At 43.9% G+C, this 21412-nt stretch overlaps 2 protein-coding genes across 15 annotated transcripts in view; one reads left to right on the top strand and one right to left on the bottom strand.

Annotated features, from left to right (window-relative positions):
- The window catches only part of LOC127578461 (V-type proton ATPase 116 kDa subunit a 4-like), a 96094-nt gene that overhangs the window by 66442 nt on the left and 8240 nt on the right, over positions 1–21412 (bottom strand). For 3 of the 14 annotated variants that reach the window (XM_052030507.1, XM_052030508.1, XM_052030506.1), the window contains one exon: positions 12996–13129. The exons of 10 other annotated variants lie outside the window; for them this stretch is intronic. The gene's annotated coding sequence lies outside the window, so the exon portion shown is untranslated. Of the gene's footprint in view, positions 1–12995; positions 13130–17980; positions 17997–21412 lie in introns of those variants that run through there. One more of the 14 variants, XM_052030510.1, reaches the window with a different exon arrangement.
- LOC127578463 (transmembrane protein 213-like) lies at positions 12620–19490 on the top strand. The gene is made up of 3 exons (XM_052030523.1): positions 12620–12783; positions 12874–12951; positions 19045–19490. Exons 1-3 carry the CDS (start codon positions 12708–12710, stop codon positions 19227–19229), a joined length of 339 nt encoding a protein of 112 aa, XP_051886483.1. The 5' UTR covers positions 12620–12707; the 3' UTR covers positions 19230–19490.

Consider the following 21412-nt stretch of genomic DNA (forward strand, 5'->3'; position numbering starts at 1 on the left):
ACAGATCACACATCTTGCACAATATTTACAACAATGACTATATATCCAAAATAAAGAACTTAATGGGTTGCTTCATGAACCTGCTGGATAAATATACCCATCCATATTCACAATTCCTTTTTGAAACAAAATATCCGAGACTATGCTACCTCTGCTAATAATAATAAACCGGGAATACTAACTATTTTCATGAAATGCAGTGAAGCAAGAAGTACCAGGAACAGGTCTGTAATTATTACCTTGGGTCTCTATTTTGAAAGCTGGAGGGTAATTGATATTTGACATTTGCACATATTTAAATCTAGCTCTCCTGAAAGGATTTGTGTTGTACAGCCCACAGACACCTAATTAAAAAGAAGACTGCCAAAGGTACGTCATGGAGGAGCTCAGCAGGCCAGGCCAGCATCGTAGTGCTTTTCATCTAGCTTCCAGCATCTGCAGTGAAAAATACAATGATGCTGGAGGAACTCAGCAGGTGATCAATGTTTCAGGTCAGGACACCTTTAGAAGGGTCCTGACCCAAAATGTTGACTGCCTGCTTTTCTCCACGGATGCTGCCTGGCCTGCTGAGTTCCTCCATCATCGTCGTGTTTTTCATCTGGATTCCAGCACCCGCAGTCCTTTGTTCCTCTGGTACTTTGATTAATGCTGATTGCTTTGTGTAAAAGGGTGTTGAGATATTCTAATTCTGGTACGGTAATTTGGGAACAGTAGCGTAGCGGTTAACGTAACGCTTTACAGCGACAGCGACCCAGGTTGAATTCTGGCCACTGTCTGTAAGGATCTTGTACATTTTCCCCATGTGTCTACGTGGGTTTCCTCCGGGTGCTCCGGTTTCCTCCCACACTCCAAAGACGTACAGGTTAGGAAGTTGTGGGCGTGCTATGTTGGCGCCGGAAGCGTGGCGACACTTGCGGGCTGCCCCCAGGACACTACGCAAAAGATGCATTTCACTGTGTGTTAGGATGTACATGTGACTAATAAAGATATCTTATCTCCTTAGAGCCCTTCTCACTCAGTTGTTTATGGACAGAAACCAGACTGAAACCATTGGATTTTCAAGAACCGTCCCCACACCATTAATTCCTGGGCTGTTGAACTTTGTCTGCAGTCTCCTTCACTGATCCTATGAAGCACAGTATAAACTGAAAGGGAACAGAACCATTCACCTCTCCCATAATGGTTCCCATTCTCACATCATTTACTCATGAGAATCCAGCGCTGCTAGCGCTTTGTGTTCCTGCTTCTCTCTCTCCGGCAGCCCTCTCCAACCTTCACCCTCCCCTCCTCCCACCTCGCTCCATGTGTTTTTTTCCCTTCTTCCTCTCTGTCTGCCTCCATCTATCATTCACCTGCCACTGTCTCCTAACTCCACCCCCACCCACCCACCCTACCTGGCAACTTACACCCCTCCTCGGTCCACCACTCCCCTTCTCCTCTCTATACTGGCCATCTCGCCTCTCCACTCTCAGTCTTGACTCAGGGTTTCAACCCAAAACGTCGACAATTCCTTCCCCCCCAGAGATGCTGCTCAACCTGCTGAGTTCTTCCAGCAGATAGTTTATTGCTGTCTAAAGTTAGTGTGCTCGTCTTAATGAGGACGTGCATTGTGAATACAACAGGTACTGGAACTTAGCTTTTGTAACTTTGCTGCTTACCTTCCTTGTACTATTTTGCGATACTCATTGGGGCTCTGGTGGACCTATTGTTACTTCTCACTCTTCTCTCAGGATCAGTATTGTCATTTACCCCTTGCTCTCATGCCCACTCTCTCAGAAACTTCGCTCTTTTATGCTTTTCCTTGACATTGCATTTGCTTAAAAACCATTCATCTGCTACCGGATTTTATATTACTTCCCATTGACACAGAGGGAATCCATCGTCTCTCTGTTGACTCTCACAATCCCACCCCCCAATCCCATTCCCTCCACTATTTTCCTGCTCCCTAATCTCTCTCGCATGTCCCTCCCACCCCCACTGATTCTCCTGACACCCCCCTACACAAGGGACAATCCTGTTGACCCTCACCGATTTTTATGGATGCACCATAGAAAGCTGCCTATCCAGATGCATCACGACTTGGTACAGCAACTGCTCTGCCCGAGACCGCAAGAAACCACAGACAGTTGTGGACACAGCTCAGCATATCACAGAAACCAGCCTCCCCTCCACAGACTCTGTCTACGCTTCTCGCTGCCTCGGTAAAGCAGCCAACATAATCAAATGCCCCACCCACCTGGGCCATTCTTCCTTCTCTCCCCTCCCACTGGGCAGAAGATACAAAAGCCTGAAAGCACGGACCACCAGGCTCAAGGACAGCTTCTATTCCGCAGCTATAAGACCATAGAACGGAATTCTTGTATAAAATGGACTCTTGACCTCATAATCTACCTCCTCATGGCCTCGCACCTTGTTGTCTGCCTGCGCTGCTCTTTCTCTGTAACTGTAACACTTCATTCTGTATTCTGTTATTGCTTTTCCCTTGTTCTACCTCAATGTACTGATGTGAAGAAATGATCTGTGTGGCTGGCATGCAAAACAAAGTTTTTCATTGTACCTCAGTACATCTGACAATATTAAACCAATTTACCAATCACATCTTGCAGTCTGTTGCTATCCTCATTGTTTATCACACTTTGTTATTGATGGTGGAATAGAGGGATGATGGACACACAGGCTTGGAGATATAAAGACACATAACTGGGACATGGTCAGTTTAGCTTGGGTTGTGTGAAGCTGGAAGGTTTGAAGCAAGATGATACATCAACGGATGCTGAGTATGACGCCAGGGAAATGGTAGTAGCCTAACAGGATGTGCTCAGTGTTGTCAAGTTTAGAGGATGTTCTGACTCATTCATGACCAGATGCTTGACAGGCAATCATAATATTCCAATGACAAGGGGGTGGGGTGGTGGCAAATAAGGCAGAACACAGCTTTCCCCAGGTCTACGGAGGTTTATAAGGATCAGGAATCCAGGAACGAAACCTTGGTGTATTCTGTGGGTGACTTTGCAGTAGAGGAGAAACCACTGCTGGAGATGTGCTGGTCTTGTTAAAACTGACAGTGGATCAAGGAAAAGTCAGGGGAGGATGCAGTCGATGGTAGAAACTATACGAGAAGATGCAAAAGGTAGAGCATCCCAAAGTTGTTGGTGGTTGGGACAGGCCAGGACTCAGGTTGAAGGACAGGAAGTTTTGAGAGTTGGATTGAGGCAAGGTGGTACAGATCCATAGAATGTTCTCAGGAAAGGTGTCAGTCAGTCACTGACAAGTGAGCTCTGAGGCTCTCCTTGTTCATCAGGGCACTCGTGTAGTAGGAACGGGAGGTGATGGTGGGACTGGCTAGTGACCCAATCAGATAAAGCAGTCACACGTCAGACACAGTCAGATTTCAGTCCCTGGTCTCACAATCGCAGCTGGGGAGAATTCTCTAGCAGGCAGGGTGACGTTGTAGACTTGATGTGCCTTCCTGAGAAGGTAGAAGTAGTCAGGCTAAGGATGGAAAGGAGCAGGGAGATTCTGATAATCCAGTCAACACCTCATACTGTGAAAAACAGCTTGGCTGGAATCTTGTCATGTAAAAGCTGTAGTTGGGTTGACTTGCAGCCCAAGTAGCTGCACTACATGATAGTAGGTGCTTTGAATTGATGTAATACATACTAATTAACTGTATTTATTATCATTTTAGCAACTACAGAAAAATACAATGAAGTCAGTATTTGTACAATTTATTCATTCTTTTGGCATAGATAACCTTTATATTTTACTGCCAGCAGACTGCCTGTCGACACAATAGGAATAAGATGGGGTAGTGGGCTTGTACTGTGTAAACAATAGTGCAGAAACAACTATTACTGTCACTGCAGAAATCAAGAGTGATAGCAACAAAGGAATAAATGCTCAGCATCTCTTCTGGTGATTTAGTGACACATTCAAGGTCACAGAGAACTCTAACAGCAAATTTACAATCAAGCAAAATCCCATTCCCACAAATGTATAAACTGCGTGGGTGAATAGGCTTTGAACTTAGACATGTAGCATCACCCTGAAAGTTTGGTTGGAAATAGAACAAATATAGACATAGGTGACACTTTTTGCAAAGCAGGATCCCACAAGTAGGAGTGCGATGAATGACCAGTAATCTCTCTTTTAGCTCATCAAGTGACAAATGTCACCTGGGAGACTCAGAGGTTTTGTGATCCTTATCAAATGCTACCGTTGGTTCATTAATAAGCAGACTAGTCTTTGGTTTAGTCTCATTGAAATGCTGGCATATTCAACAATGCAGTACACCCTCACTAGAGCACTGCTGTATTGTACAGAAAGGCAGATTATAAAATAAAAAGACATTTTGGTTTTATATGGTACACAAATCTAATTAATTTCAAAGTACAGGTTTGGACCAAGGAGCTTATCACAGTGAGGCTACTTTTCCAGAATGTAACTCATGAATAAACTGAATGAATTAATAAACATGAATAAACTGAATGTAAAAATGGGAATCTTCTTATTTTGACAGTAGATCAGTGTTCATCACAGTATCAAACAATGGGAATAAAATTCTTCAAGAGCAGCAGGTTCCTTTCTTGTTCAATGGATACAAATCCAGCCCCCCGCCCCTCGCAAGACTGCACCCGCAGGATTGTGTGATGACCACATCGTAGCAGGGCCACCCTGGGTTAGAAAGGTGTAGCAATTGCTGCCGGGAGCATGAACTGTGAAAAACGATCAGTGATCTTCAGGCTCAGGTTTTTATTTCTGGAACTTTAAACAATATGGTTTCCCAAACAGACATGGAAGGCTTTGAGTTTATGATCTGCTGGATTATTTCAGGAATAAATCAGCCATGATGGAATGGCGGAGCAGACTCGATGGCCCGAATGGCCTAATTCTGCTCCTGTGTTTTATGGTCTAATAAATTGCAGAATCATATCCACTAACATCCAATAATTTACTTCAGGTGTGTAATTAGTGTTGTAATGTAGGATGTTCACCAACCAATATGCAGACAAAAAGTTCCCATTAAGAACAGAAAAACAATGGTGAAGAAATCTGATGGCACCATGCCTGTGTTTCAGGCAACAAGCAGAAACCAATGAGTAAAGCAGAATAGAGTTTGCATTACTGGACATGTAATATATTTGACTTGGATCAGGCTACTTTCTACTCTCTCGGGTGCATGCCACAACTACTTAAATGAAGATTGAAATCTTCAAATCAGACTAATGCACTACCTGTACTGTGCTACCTAGGTGAGACACTTGCCACTAGCTTGTGACATCCTTCAGAACTTCAAAGGGATTTTTCACTACATACGGGCTATTTGCTGAATTGTCACTTCTGTTTGTGAGTTAACCCCTGGATGTTTTGTGCACCTCATTATTTTTAACATAGAATTCATTTCCAGCATAGAAAGGGATCATTCTGCTTGTCTGGTTAATGTCAGTGTTTATGCTCCCTGATCATGTATTTCTCCCTCTTATTCCTGTCCAGTTCCCCTTAAATGCATCTTTTCCATTTGCCTCAGTCCTTCCAGATACCTGTTATTTGACATTCAACGTGCAAAGATGTTATTTACTGTACTTCTTAGTACTTATGGAGGTTTATAAAATCATGAGAGGTATTGATAAGGTGAATGGATCCCAACTTTTCTCCAGGGTAGGGGAATTTAAAACTAGAGGGCATAGGTTTAAAGTGAGAGGGGAAAGATCTAAAGGGGACATGAGGGGCAAGTTTTTCCACACAGAGGGTGGTGGGTGTGTGGAACAAACTGCCAGAGGAAGTGGTAGAGGCGGGTGCAGTTACAATGTTTAAAAGACATTTGGACGGGTACATGGATAGGAAAGATTTAGAGGGATATGGGCCAAATGCAGGAATTCAAATCTCAAGGTTATTCATGTAAAGGGGTGGGGGTGAGGGTGGGGGCGAGGGTGGGGGCAGGGCCTTGAGATTTGGACTCTGCACATGAAAATATGGGGTCTAACACTAATATGAAGGTAGCTTCTATGCGAGGCTGGGATTAAGTGAATCCTGCCCGTGGTCAGGTTCCCTGATTATCAGCTGGTGAGGCCGCACTTGGGAGTATTGTGTTCAGTTTCGGTCACCCTGTTTATAGGAAAGATGCTGTTAAACTGGAAAGAGTGCAGCAAAGGTTTACGAGGATCTTGCCAGGACTTGAGGGACTGAGTTATAGGGGGAGGTTGGACAGGTTAGGACTTTTCCTCTTGGAGCAAAGGGGACTGAGACGTGATCTTATAGAGGAGTACAAAATTATGAGGGGCATAGATAGGGTGAATGTACACAATCTTTGCCCCAGCATCAGGGAATCAAGAACTAGAAGGCAAAGGTTTAAGAGGAGAGATTTAATAGGAACTCGAGGGGCAACATTTTTTTTCCAAACACAGAGGGTGGTACATATATGGAATGAGCTGCCAAAGGAAGTAGTTGAGGAAGATACCACAATTAACAACATTTAAAAGACAGTTGGACAGTTACGTGGATAGGAAAGGTTCAGAGGGATATGGGCCAAATGGGGGCAAACAGGACTAGCTTGGATGGGTATCTTGGTCAGCATTGACCAGTTGGGCTGAAGGGCCTGTTCCTGTGCTGTATGAGTTTATGACACAATAAGTACAGTACCAACATCTGGGTCTGGTGCTTCCAAGGCATGCAGCAGGCTGACATGCACCCAGACGGCGCAATCTCCATGCCTGAAGAGTCAATGCCAATGCAGAGGACCGGAGGGGTATGGAGATGGGACCCACAGAGCAAGGGCAGCACACTTCACGATGCTTCACTGGAATCAGTGCTGCACGCAGTCGGGAGGAGGAAGGGCTCTCACTTCCACAGCGGGAGGGAGAACCTTGCATCTTCCACCAGGATGGTGTGGTGAGAGGTGGCTTAAGGGGGCGAGTAGCAGGAGCGTGTAGTGCAAGAAGTGATTTAATGACCGGACAAGGTCGAAAACCGTCAATACATTTGTCAATGTACCCTGAAATCCTGTGGTTTAGGCTCCCCCAGCCCTTCATTCTATTCTCAATGAATGTATCAGACCACCCCATACCCACTCAGATTTCAGCACCTTCTGCACATCGTATTGCCTGTGACAAATATGAGGATTGAAGATATCTTGGGGGGGGGGGGGGGGGGGGGGGAGGGTGTGGTTGGGGGGCATCCAAGGCAGGCTGAAGGAATAAAGAACATTTTAGAGATACAGAGGACAAGACCTCAGGTATTAAAACAGAGGTGAGAATTTTAAAGTTAAGCCGTTGCTTAGCTGAGAACCAGCATAAATTAGGAAGCACAGGGTAATGGGCGGCTGGGATTTGGTGCAAGTTAGGACATGGGCAGCAGTGTTCTAGAAATGGCCTCAGACTTACAGAGAGTAGAATGGGGATGGCTGGCCAGGATGTACTGGGTAATTAAATCTGTGGCATTAATGGCAGGGAGAGAATTTCAGCCACAGATGAGCCGAGGGTGAGGCGATGTGACTGAGATGGAATGGGGGCAGAATTGTGGTCCATCACCATTCAGTTTCCAACTCTACACCAAGAAGGGCAGTCTATTTCAATTTCAGGCAGTGGCCAGGAAGAGGGATGGAGTCAGGAGTTCAGGAGATGGTTTCAATCCTGCCAATATTTAGGCCAATCTGATGTTTCAGTGATTTTGTTTGAGACACAGAGCCAAAGAGAGAATCTCCCTGCTCTTCCCATAGATTTTCTTTTATTCACTCACAGGATTTGGGTGCCACTCACAGACCAGGTATCTAATTTCCCCTGAACTGAGGAGAGGGTTAAGAATCGACCACCTTGGTGGGATCTGGAGACACATACAGACCAATCCAGTAAGAACAGCAAGCATTAGTGAACCACATAGGTCTTTATGGCAATTCAGTAAGTTCATGGTCAGTGCCACTGAGATTAGCTCTGTTAAAATATTCCATATTTTTTGTTTTATCCTTACTTGGATTCAAATTCCTCTGCCACCGTGGTGGGATTCCAACTTTTGTCTCCAAATCAAGGTCCAGAACTCAGATACTAATGCAATAATTTAACCGCTATGTATTCCCACGTGACATTTTTCTTGCCTCATTCCCTTAAACTGGTCTTGTTGGCTATGTTAACACTGCAGACCAGAAGTGTGGGACAGTCTAATCTTAACAACTTAATGAAAGTTACCATTAGTCCTTCCAACTCCAGTTGAAACAAAATCTTCACCCCTTCTCCTTCTCTAGCACACTCAACCAAGGAGCATGTTCCCCATGTCCTTGGACAAACTGAATTCCAACCTCTGCTCTCCCTCACTCGAACCCCTTAGCTATGACTCCAGGGCCCTCACTGTCATGGAGTTACAGAATGATACAGCATGGAAACAGGCCCTTCAGCTCAATGAGACCAGGCTAAACATTAAGCACCTATTTAGACTAATCCTACACTAATCACATTTTATACTCTCCACATTCCCAAACCTGCTCTAGATTCTACCATTCACCAATACTCTCAGGACAATTTACAGTGGCCAATGAACCTACGAACCTATACATCTCTCGGCTGTGGAAGGAAACCAGAGCTCCCGGAGGAAACCCATTCAGTCAGAGGGAGAATGTGCAAATGCCACACAGACAGCACTGGAGGTCAAGATTGAATCCGGGTTGCTGCAGCTGTGAGGCAGCAGACCCACTAGCTGAATCACTGTACCAGCTCTCTAACACCGTTACATTCTGCATTTCTCCAGAATGAAGCAATCACAGAATTTCCTACTATTTCTGAAAATGTAACACTGGGACTACATGATTATTAAGCAATTGTCACATTGATTGCATAGAATTCATGAAGGGAGTAATCTTTTCAAGTACTGACTTCACAATCCACTGAATGGACTGCCAGGGAAATTCTTGAAATACATTGAAATAATTTACTAAAGATAAGAATTGCCACATGATTCATTTCCACCCATTAGCTGAGTAGGTTCAAGTTCAAATGTATCAAGCAGAAAAAAAGGATCAAATCAAACATGTGCCTGTTTAATTGATATCAATATTCTCCCTTGCTACCTTGCCCAAGTACCCATCCTTAATACACTCTTAAGTCTGGACATTAGGTGGTTTGGCAATTGGGTGATTAGTTAAGAATGGAAACACAATTACTGCAATTACAGTAAAACTCTGATAATCTGGCACCCGATTGAAAATTCTGATAGTTTAACATCTGCATGTGAGCTAAGGGTCCAGAGTGCATGTGGGGTGTGTGAAAAATGCCAGGGTCCAGACTGTGGGTCAGGTGCCTCGAGAGAGTAGCCAACATAATCAAGAACCCTGGCGTTTCTCTCTTCTCCCCTCTCCTATTGGGCAAAAGATAGAAAAGCTTGAGAACACGTACCACCAGACTCAAGGACATCTTCTATCCCACTGTTATCAAGAATGGATTTCTCACATGCTAAAGATAAACTTTTGATCTCCTAATCTACCTTGGCGTGGCCCTTGCACTTTATTTGTCTACCTGCACGGCACTTTCTCTGTAACTGCCTTGATGTACCTATGTATGGAATGATCTGTCTGGATGGCTCACAAACAAAAGCTTTTTGCTGTATTTTGGTACATGCGACAATAATAAGCTATTGGTATTGGTTTATTATTGTCACTTGTACCGAGGTACAGTGAAAAACTTGTCTAACAAACCGATCTTACAGGTCAATTCATTACACAGTGCCAATACATTGAGTCAGTACAGAGTGCATTGATGCAGTACAGTTAAAAACAATAACAGTACAGAGTAAAGTGTCACAGCTACAGAGAAAGTGCAGTGCAATAAGGTGCAAGGTCACAACAAGGTAGATTGTGAGGTCAGAGTCCATCTCATTGTATAAGGGAACTGTTCAACAGTCTTATCACAGTGGGGTAGAAGCTGTCCTTAAGTCTGGTGGTCCGTGCCCTCAGGCTCCTGTATCTTCTACCCGATGGAAGAGGAGAGAAGAGAGAATGTCCCGGGTGGGTGGGGTCTTTGATTATGCTGGCTGCTTCACCAAGACAATGAGAGATAAAGACAAAGTCCAAGGAGGGGAGGCTGGTGTCTGTGATGCGTTGGGCTGTGTCCACAACTCTCTGCAGCTTCTTGTGGTCTTGGGCAGAGCAGTTGCCGTACCAAGCCGTGGTACATCCTGATAGGATGCTTTCTAATGGTGCATCAGTAAAAGTTGGTGAGAGTCAAAGGGGACAAACCAAACTTCTTTAGCCTCCTGAGGAAGTAGAGGCGCTGGTGAGCTTTCCTGACCATGGCATCCACGTGGTTTGTCCAGGACAGGTTGTTGGTGATGTTCACTCCCAGGAACTTGAAGCTGTCAACCCTCTCGACCTCAGCACCATTGATATAGACAGGTGCATGTACACCGCCCCCTTTCCTGAAGTCAATGACCAGCTCTTTAGTTTTGTTGACATTGAGGGAAAGGTTGTTGTCATAATACCAATAACCAAAGTGTGCAGCCGAAGCCAGGCTTGGGTCTGTGGATAGGTTTGCAGCTGGAGTCAGGGTCTGGAGTGATTGTATATTTTCTGCTCACTTTAAACTTACCAGGTTTCCAGAAAAATTATACTACTGTATAACATGTTAAAATTATGAGTACCATCCAACAGTCCAGAAAATCTACTAGTCCAGCACCAAAGTCCCCAGATTATTTGAATTTTAGTGTATATTCTGTTCTGACAATAATCATTTCCAGAGAAGTTGTTGAACCAGCAGGGAAAGGGATGTGAGTACCTTTTGGATCTACATTCCAAATGCAGAATCCCAATGTGTCTGGGGTTGAGATCAGCTAATCTAGTAAAGACTGGAACACTTCCTGGGACATTCAGATAGGATTAGATTAGAGCCACACAAGTAGCTTTTGGGGGAGGAAATCACCAATTACTTCCAGTGAAAATGACACTTTATTAATAACCTGGAGTACCCAGGTGATGTAAGAAATATGGTCAGATTTTAACTGTCCACAGAGTGGAGGCAGTACTTAACATGGCAACAGCACAGAAGACTGTCCAGTGCATGGAAGCATGCAGTAAAGTCGGCTGCAACAAAAACCTGCCAGTTTGGTGGAAGGCACCAATATTCCAACACAAATAACACTGCAAGTTAGAGTGACAGCCCCAGACTACACCCATACACTAGGACTCGCCTCTGCAACCTCCGAACATTGTGGGTAGGGGAGAGGATTGAGGAAAAAACCAGAGCTGAACCAGATGAATGAGTGAGAGGAAGAGTTCAAGTTATACTGAACCATCATTACATACTTGGGCCTTTTTCAGCTTAATGGACTGCCATTTGGTGTTTCTTCTCCAGAGATTTTCCAGAGTATAATGAACCAAATCTTGCAATGAATAGAATGGGTAGACTGATATTTGGATGATGTTCTCTTCTAAGCCTCATGACCCATGGTAACAGACTGAGAAAACTCCTCCAACATTTGGAGAAGTTTTGAGGGAGGGTTGAAGCACAAGAACATGGTCTACAGAATACCCAGCTCATCGAATAGACAAGGATAGGCTGAATCCCACCAAGGGAGCGGTTGTTCAAGAATGCAGACACCCCCAAGAACACTTCAGAGCTTAGATTTTTTTACGGTTTCGTGATTAAGTGCAGTAAGTTCATAGCAAAATTGGTAAAGTTGTAGCATCCATTGAACAGGATATTGGGGAAAGATGGAATTGGACTAGCAACACAATCAAACTGTGCAAGCATCAACTTGTAGAGAATACTATTCTTGTTTGTTACAGTGTGTGAAGAGAGATCAAACTATGGCACAATGTTACCGCAGTTACAGCTTTGCCGACCCAGGTTTGATCTTAATCCCAGGTACCACTTATGTTGAGTATGAAATGACTAGAAAGAGGGACCTGAATTCCGTGTACTCACAGCCATGACTTTTAATGAAGATCAGCAATCCCAGTACGTTAGTCCAAATAGGGAAGTAGTACTTAACTTCTCCGATGTGGAAGAGTGTATGTCACTGTGGACGACATTGGCAGAGCAACTAAGCAGGATCCCGTGATAGCCAAGGTATGTAATTACATGGTCAGTGGCTGACCACTTCACATCAGATTCAAGTAAAGATATTTGTTCATATTTTAGTCGCATGAATGAGTAGTCAGTTGAGAAAGAATGTGAGGAGCCAGAGAAGTGGTCCCTGAGAAGTACAGATCTCAGATGTTACATTGGGACGATCAGATTTCTTCACAACTCACTGGCTGACTTCATATTAAGACTGTGACCATTGTCCTAGACACTCTATCCATGGGATATGTCATCCCTGCATCTACCTTGTCAAGCCCCATGAGAATTTTGTTTCAATCAGGTCACCTCTCGTTCTTCCAAACTTTGGAGAGTGTAGACCTGATCCACTTAATCGCTCTCCACACTACAAAGAAATGCACAATACAACATGAGAAACAAAGACAGAACATCCTACTCGGGCCTTCCAATGCCACGTACCTGCATTATCTGAATTCACTCCCCAATTTATGCAGTCATGCTTAACTGTAAATCATTGCCGTCTTTGATCAAGTGTCGGGCAGGGAATGGTTACTTTGACAGATTGGAGGTGTGTCTAACCTAGAGAATGAACATGACGTTTCTTTCCTCCCAGGTTTTTAAATGGGATGTTGTTAAACACAACTAAAAGGTTCGAGCCCAACAAAGGCCTGAAGCAATTTCCTTCAAATCATGGATCTCAGTTCATTGAGCTGTTGCTTTACAACCCCTGCTCACTTGGTCCTGCTCTGGGCATCTGCTGCAATTGGTAAGCTCTCAGATACTGCAAGAATTTCTGATGCTATTTTATCAACAGCTTTAAAAGAAACTTTCTCGAACATTCTTATTGCTTTCTCAGAACAAGGAGCTGCCTCACCTGACAGCAACTTCAGTTTAAACAAGTCAATGAGATATAATCTGGATCCATGTGAACAATGTGAGTATGAGTAAGGGCTGAATGTATTGACTTAAAATACTGACCGATAGGATTCCTCCATGCAATTACAAAATTGCGAACTTGTTCTTTTCCACTAAGTTTTTGACTTCAATGTTACACCTACGGAGGAAATTGCTCATTCTTTGCTTCTCATTATAGATGAAGGAAATGATATCTTCTGCATTTAAAAAAAAACAAATAAGGAACAATTTAAAATATTTTCAAGTATTTCAGCTGTCCAATTAATAACGTTCTGGAACATACCAGAGAACACTAAAATGCCCTGATGTTATATAAAGGCAAGTATAATTGGATTTTATTCTATAGCTCAGGAGAAGTTAATCAATGAGCTGATCTCAGCATACAATTATTAAGTCAGTGCAAAGTTGTACATAGAGAAAAGTTTTCTCATTAACGTCTGATTCAAGGGCCAGGGAACATAGATTTAAAGCAATGGGCAAACGAAAGAAGGCTTGGGGTGAAAATGTGAAGAACTTTTTCTTTAACCTTGAAATCTGTTATAGTCTGAAAATGACAGTCAACCACGAATTTAAGGGAAAATAATTTGCCGGGCTATGGGGAAAGAGCAGGGAAATGGATGACTATATAAAGAGCTATCATGAACTTGAGCTGAATGGTCTCCTATGCTGTAACTGTTCTACGAAAATCATTTAACAGCCAAAGGGCAGTATGGTGCTGCGGCAGTTCGAGTGCTACCTTACAGTAGCAGTGACTGGGGTTCCATCTTGACTTTGGGTGCTGCCTAGGTGCAGTTTGCATGTCTTCCCTGCGGCTGTATGCATTTCCTCCGGGTGCTCTGGCTTCCTCCCATATCACAAAGACATGCTGGTAGGTTAACTAGCTACTGTAAATTAAATCTTAGTGCAGGAAAACAGCAAACAGAATCCTGGGGCATTTGTCAGAGAGAATAAGTAGCAGTGGTACTGGAAAATAAGGAGGGGGAACTGATGGGATTGCTCTACTGGGACCCAGCATGGATCTAATGGGCCAAATGGCTCCTGTGTTATAAATGTTTCTGTAACGTGTCATCTATTGCAATATGAAATGCAACTTCCAACTTGCACATGACAAAGACCCACAAACAACAGGATAATGAACCAATGACCTGTTTCGCGATGTTGGTTAAAATACAAGCTGAGGGCTGAGTAACCTTCACCATTCTTATGAAGCTATAAACGTTTTCGATAGGTAATTACAGTTTCATCACAACTACAGCCACTCACCTTCTTTAGGATCTCTTCCCCTCCCCACCCCAATTGCCGTTCAACCATAGAAGGCACATTGCTCAAAGTCTGAAAGCCTTGGGGAAACCTTGGTCCACCCATCTGCCTTTGCCCAATGTCAACATCTTGCTCAGCCAGCATTCTCTCAACATCCATCTCCCATTCTTCTGTGAACCCACGAGGCCTCTGACACCACCTCTGCCCCTAAACACAGGGGCCCTCTCATCTCCCACTTGTTCTTAATCCACAGGGCCTCCTTTCTCTGCTTCCCATAAACCCACTGGGCCTCTGTCTCTCCTGTTACCCCAAAACCCACGGGGTCTGGGTCTCCCCCATTCCTAATCTCACGAGGTGCCTGTCTCACCATTGTTAAACCTATGGGGCCTTTGTTCCTCGCACTGACAGTAAAACCCAGGGAGCTTCCAATTTCTTCTAACCCTAAACCCTTGATGCCTTTCTCTTGTCCTGTCCCTGATCAGCGCATCACGGACACCAGCCTCCCCTCCTTGGACTCTGTCGTTACCTCTCATTGTCTTGGTGAGGCAGCCAGCATAATCAAAGACCCCACCCACCCGGGACATTCTCTCTTCTCTCCTCTTCCATCGGGTAGGAGATACAGGAGCCTGAGGGCACGTACCACCAGACTTAAGGGACAGCTTCTACCCCACTGTGATAAGACTATTGAAAGGTTCCCTTATACAATGAGATGGACTACGACCTCACGATCTACCTTGCTGTGACATTGCACCTTATTGCACTGCACTTTCTCTGTAGCTGTGACACTTTACTCTGTACTGTTATTGTTTTTACCTGTACTACCTCAATGCACTCTGTACTAACTCAGTGTAACCACACTGTGTAATGAATTGACCTGTACGATCAGTTTGTAAGACAAGTTTTTCACTGTACCTCGGTACAAGTGACAATGATAAACCAATACCAATCTTCTGCACTGCATTTGAATTCACATGTACGTTGCCTTTAGACAATACATGTGAATTCAAATGCACATTATTAGATGATCAAATGGACCCAACTTGGACAGAAGCGATAAATTAACACATTTTTCAAAAGTACAGATGTGATTTTTATAAGTTTTTTTAAAACACAGCAATATGTATGGATTCTAAAACTATTATTACAAGTGCTATTGGCCCACTTTATCACTGCTACTTTAGAACGTAGAACAGTGCAGCACAGGAACAGGCCCTTTGGCCCACAATGTTGTGCTGATCGAATTACATTAGTAATAAGATGTCCAACTAAACTAATCCCTTCTGCCTACACAATGTCCACATCTTACCATTTCCCCTCACATTCATGTGCCTAGCTAAGAGCTTCCTGAACGCCCCTCTCGTATCTGCCTCCACCTCCACCACCATCACCACTCAGCAGCGCATTCCAGGCACCCACCACTCTCTGTGTAAAAAAAAACTTGCCCCACACAACTCCTTTGAACTTACTTCCTATCACCTTACATGTATGCCCTCTGGTATTAGACATTTCAACCCTGGGGAAAAGATATTGGCTGTCTACTCTATTGATGCCTCTCATAATCTTATAAACCTCTATCTCTCTCCCCTCAGCCCCCGCCACTCCAGAGAGAACAACCCAAATTTGTTCAACCTCTCCTCACATCACATGCCCTCTAATCCAGGCAGAAATTTGGTAAAACTCTTTTGCACCCTGTCCAAAGCTTCAACATCCTTCCTATAATGGGGCACCCAGAACTGAATGCAATACTCTAGATGTGGCCTAACTAAAGTTTTATAAAACTGCAGCATAACTTACTGACTCTTGAACTCAGTGCCTCGACTAATGAAGGCAAGCGTGCCATATGCCTTCTTTACTGCACTATCAACCTGTGTAGCCACTTTCAGGGAGCTATGAACTTGGACCCCAAGATCCCTCTGCTTATCAACACTGTTAAGGGTCTTGCCATCAACAGTGTACTGTCTCTTTACATTATGAATCCAAAGGACCAATTCACCTTGGATCCCATGCATCTTAATCTTCTGGGTGAGCCTCCCATGAGGGACCTTATTAACTGCATTACTAAAATCCATGCAGACAACATCCACAGCTCTACCTTCAATCAGCCTCGTCACCTCGTTAAAAAACTCAATCAAGTTAGCAAGGCATGACTTGCCCTACACAAAGCTATGCTGACTGTCCCTAATTAGGCTATGGTTTTCCAAATGCTCATAAATCCTATCCCTAAGAATCATCTGCAGTATCTTCCCTACCATTGACGTGAGACTCACTTGTCTATAGTTACCAGCATTATCCCTGTTTCCCTTCATGAATAATGGAACAACATTAGCTATTTGCCTGTCCTCTGGGACCTCACCTCTGGCTAGAGAGGACATGAAGATATTGGTCAAGGCCCCAGCAATCTCATCTCTTGCCTCTCTCAATAACCTGGGGTATATCCCATCAGGCCCTGGGGGCTTATCCACCTTAATGTTCTTAAAGAGACCCAACACTACCTCCTCCTTTATCTCGAAATGCCCTAGCATATTAGCATGCTCCGCACCGATCTCCCTATCTTCCTTATTCTCCTTGGAAATACGAAAACAAAGTACTCATTAAGGACCTCACCCCCATCCCTCGCTTCCAAGCACATGTTCCCTCCTTTATCCTTGAGTGGTCCTACCCTTTCCCTAGTTATCCTCTTGCTCTTGATGTATGTATAGGATGCCTAGGGATTCTCTTTAATCCTACTTGCCAAGGACTTGTCATGGCCCATCCTGGCTTTCCTAATTCCTTTCTTGAGTTCCTTTCTGGCTTCTTTATAATCCTCAAGTGCTCTGTTTGATCCTAGCTTCCTAAGTTTTACATAATTTTCCTTTTTCTTCTTGATTAAATTCACCTCCTCTCTTGACATCCAAGGTCCTCTTACCTTACCATCCTTAAAACTTGAGTTATGGTCACTATTCCCTAACTGTTCTCCCATTGAAAAGTCGGTCACCTGGCCAGGCTCGTTACCCAACACCAGGTCCATTACGACCCATCCTCTCGTTGGACTATCTACATATTGATTTAAGCAGCCCTCCTGGATGCACCTAACAAATTCTGCCCCATCTAAACCTCTTACATTAAGGAGGTCCCAGTTTATACGAGGAAAGTTGAAGTCCCCCACAACAACAACCCTATTAGTTTTACACCTTTTCCTAATCTGCCTGCATACCTGTTCCTCAATGTCCCGGTGGCTAGTGGGGGGGTCTGTAGTATAATCCCATCAGAGTGATTACACCTTGCTTATTTTTGAGTTCTACCCATATAGACTCAGTGGACGAGCCCTCCATTATGTCCCCTCTGAGTGCAGCTGTGATATTGTCCCTGATTAGTAGTGCAACTCCCCCCCCCCCCCTTTTACCTCCCTCTCTCTCTTTTCAAAAACATCGAAACCCTGGAACATTAAGCACCCGTTCCTGTCCCTCTCTCAACCAAGTCTCTGTTATGGTTATGTTATTTTTATAATGCGAATCATATCATGGTGAAGCAATCATTCAGTCACTCCTAAAACACTGTGTTCTTGGCACTTTCCATAGCTATTGTACCTCATGCCTCCTGGTACCTAGAGGAGATTGTCTTGTAGAATGAACAGCACAGCAAATATGATTCATCAGTCAGAATATCTTCTCTTAGCTGGCTTTCCTCCTGAAATAACTCTAAAAATATTTTTATGGTACAAAGTTCAGCTCATCACAGATACCTGAGCCTGTAAACATGAGCTGTGGTCACGTCTTAAGCTCCTGGAAACAACAGAGAGATAGACCCACCTGAATATCATTGCTGCCAAATGAGTGTCAGCTTTAGCTCTGCATAAGCAGAGAGCTGGTTTTCTAGTCATGTTTCTGGGGAATATTTAAAGAGCCTAGCTCTGCCTGAGTTAACTTATTAACCTGGTAGGGAAATGCATAGGCAATGTTCTGCCACAACAATGAACATAAAAAAACTGCCGATGCTGAAAATTTGAAAGTACATACAGAAAATGCCAGAAGCACTCAGCAAGTCGAGCAACATCTGAGGAGAGGGAAACAAGCAATATCTCAGGTTAAATACCTGCTGTCAGAACAGGGAAACAAAGGAGAAGGCAAGCAATGGATGGGACAAAGGGAATATCCCTCATGGTTTGAGGCAAAGGTCGACCTAGAGCTTAGGTCATCTGGTTGATGGGTTTATGGGGGCAATTAGGGAGAGAGAATGGAGTTAGGAAGTGGGGCAGGCACGGTAGTGTAGCGGTTAGTGTAACGCTTTACAGCGCCAGTGACCCGGGTTCAAATCCGGCCGTTTGTACGTTCTCCCCGTGTCTGTGTGGGTTTCCTCCGGGTGCTCCGGTTTCCTCCCACATTCCAAAGATGTGCGGGTTAGGAAGTTGTGGGCGTGCTATGTCGGCGCCGGAAGCGTGGCAACACTTGCGGGCTGCCCACAGACACTACGCAAAAGATGCATTTCACTGTGTGTTTCGATGTACATGTGACTAATAAAGAAATCTTATCTTATGAATGTAGTCCTTTGGCCAAAAAAGCTGTGAAATGAGGGCAGTTAGATAACGAGGACAAAGTAAGGCATGCAAAATGCTTTGGTGTTAAAGTTACCAACTCTGTTTCCACAAGCTCCTCCAATAGGTAAGAGTTCTCTCCAGATCTCCCACAATGACTACATCCTCCTGCTGGTAATTTCCAAAATAGCAAGGGTTGGCACATTTCCCCAAAGTTTTCAGTTCCTGCACGTATGGTGGACTGACAGGCTACAAAACCTCAGGAAATTGACTGAGATAAAATGGTCTTGGCTACTTTAAACGGAAATTCTTTATTAAACTAGAAGTTACATATCTCCACAGATTTTCAGGATGGCCAGGACCTTTGTGCGACAACAAGAGCGTGCTGTCAGACTGGAATGGATGAATACGGTTGGATTGCTGCGGCTGTGGGTTGGAGTCTCTGGTTCCTGACCCTCATCCTTGTCTGTGTGAATAAAGTAGCAAAGCTGAGGCCTGATGAGCCGCAGAAGTACACTTCAGCATGAGACTTGGGAGGCAAAAAGAACCTCCATGGGCAGGAGGAAGAGAGCAGCAATCCACTCCACTTGGGACAAAGGAGCAAAGCCGATGGCGCTCTGAGACTTCCTTTGGCTTCATCCTAGCTGACTGCAGTCATCAAGTGGCCTGAACTGCAGTAAGACTATCTATTGGAAGTGGAACTCAATAAAGGCCGTCAGATTATGCTAATCTACATGACATTGGTCGTGGATTTTGGAAATAACTGACAATAAATTGTCTAAAACTGAGTCTCGTTTCATACCTCTAGAGGGAGAATTGATCATCTGATAAGCAATTTCTACTTTTTGCTCCTGCCATCTGTCTACTATAATATTTCTGTTTTATTGTTTCTATTCTTAGTGCTCCTTTGAGCTTTCTAGTCTTGCTACTCTTGTTTCAGGTACAGCATCTTGCATGCTTGTTTCCTTTTGATGCATCTTTACTGTGCAAAAAACAAGATCCAGTGCACCCTCTGCTCTCAGATGGTACCATGATACCACAGGGCTGGAATTTCTCCACTGCCTGAAAGGGGAAGTTAACCATGTGATGCGTGGAGGGCCATCAAAGGCTTTTCCACCAAGGCCCCTGCTCACGAGGCCCGAGGTGTTGCACACTGCGGAACAGGTCCGGGACAGTGACCTACCCAGGCGGCTCCCCTTGTCCTCAGTGAAGCAGCAAAGGTCTGATTTTGTACAAGTGGCTCATGAATTAATACGGCAGGAACTCCTCTCCAAACATCTATTGGATATTGCTGAGCAGCTCCAGCTAACTCCATCTGTTGTTGTGCCCTATGCACAAAGAACTCAGAAGCAAGTCATAAATCTAAGCATTCAGACAACTGGCACCACACAAACATTGTATTACATGCTGGAATTTGCACTTCACCTGTTCTTGCAACTCTCCTAAAGCAATCACACCAGTTGTTATCTTATGAAATCCAAAGGACACGGGGATATAGCTAATGGATCAATTGACTTTTCTCATGCTTGATACTTTATGTTACACAAGCACTGTTCCTGAAATATACTGTGAAAAATATATTCCCCACTACCATTGTTTCCTTTGCGTTGACTCAACACATGATTTTTAGAATCAATGGGACAGAGTTCCAACAAAGTCATTTTTCATCCTTGATAAAAAGCTGCTGATGTGGGAAATCCATTTCCTTCTTCATTAGCACAGCCTAACCTGGTGGGCATGTTCCACAGACCAGTATTTCACAAGTTTTTATGTTCCTTTGTTTGTATTCTCACTGTCTAACTTCTCCCATTAGACCATTGACCGGATGACCTCTACAACTTATCCTAACGATAACCGCGGTCTCACCTTATCACGGACAGTACCCTTTGTCATAGAGTCATACAGCATGGAAACAGGCTCTTTGGCCCACGAATGCGTGCCAATCAACAACAGAACCCACATTCATCCTACACTATTCCCAATGTTTTTATGACAAAGGATTTTCAACCTGAAATATTAACTGTTTCTCTTTTCTCAGATGCTGCCTGTCCTGATGAGTGTTTCTACTACTTTCTGCTTTCATTTTCCATGTACCTTCCTCTATTCTTACCAAGACTCTGTGTTACGTTGGGGTTCCTTGAACCTGCTCCACCATTCAACAGAATCCTGGTCGACGTTCCATTTTCCTTCCTGAATCCAGTTTCCCGTGATTCCTCTAATATCTAGCAATCGGTCAACCTCTTCTTTGAATAAACTTAACTGACCTTCCAGAGCTCTCCAGGATAGAGAACTGCAAAGATTCACCATTTTGTGAGTGAAGAAGTTTCTTCTCAGCAGACTACAAAATATCCTGCCCATTATTTTGAGACCATGAATCTAGTTCTTTACTCCTCAGCCAGGGGGAAACATCCTCCCCACATCTACCTTTTCAAGTACCCTAAGAATTTTGTATGTTTCAATGAAGTCACCTCTTTTTTCTACGAAAATGCAGAAGGACAGCGATTTAGCCTACTCAAAGTCTCCTCATGTGACACACCTATCTGGTGAACCTTCCCTGCATTCCCTCTATGGCAAGTACACCCTTTTGTGTTTACTAAAGGAAGCCAAAATTATACACAATACTCCAGGTGTGATCTCACCAAGGCCCTTTATAATAAAGACATAGTTACTCTTTTCTAATATTTTTAAAATAAAGGCCAATGTATCATTT

This window comes from Pristis pectinata, chromosome 15 (assembly GCF_009764475.1).
Source record: "Pristis pectinata isolate sPriPec2 chromosome 15, sPriPec2.1.pri, whole genome shotgun sequence".
Classification (NCBI taxonomy): domain Eukaryota; kingdom Metazoa; phylum Chordata; class Chondrichthyes; order Rhinopristiformes; family Pristidae; genus Pristis; species Pristis pectinata.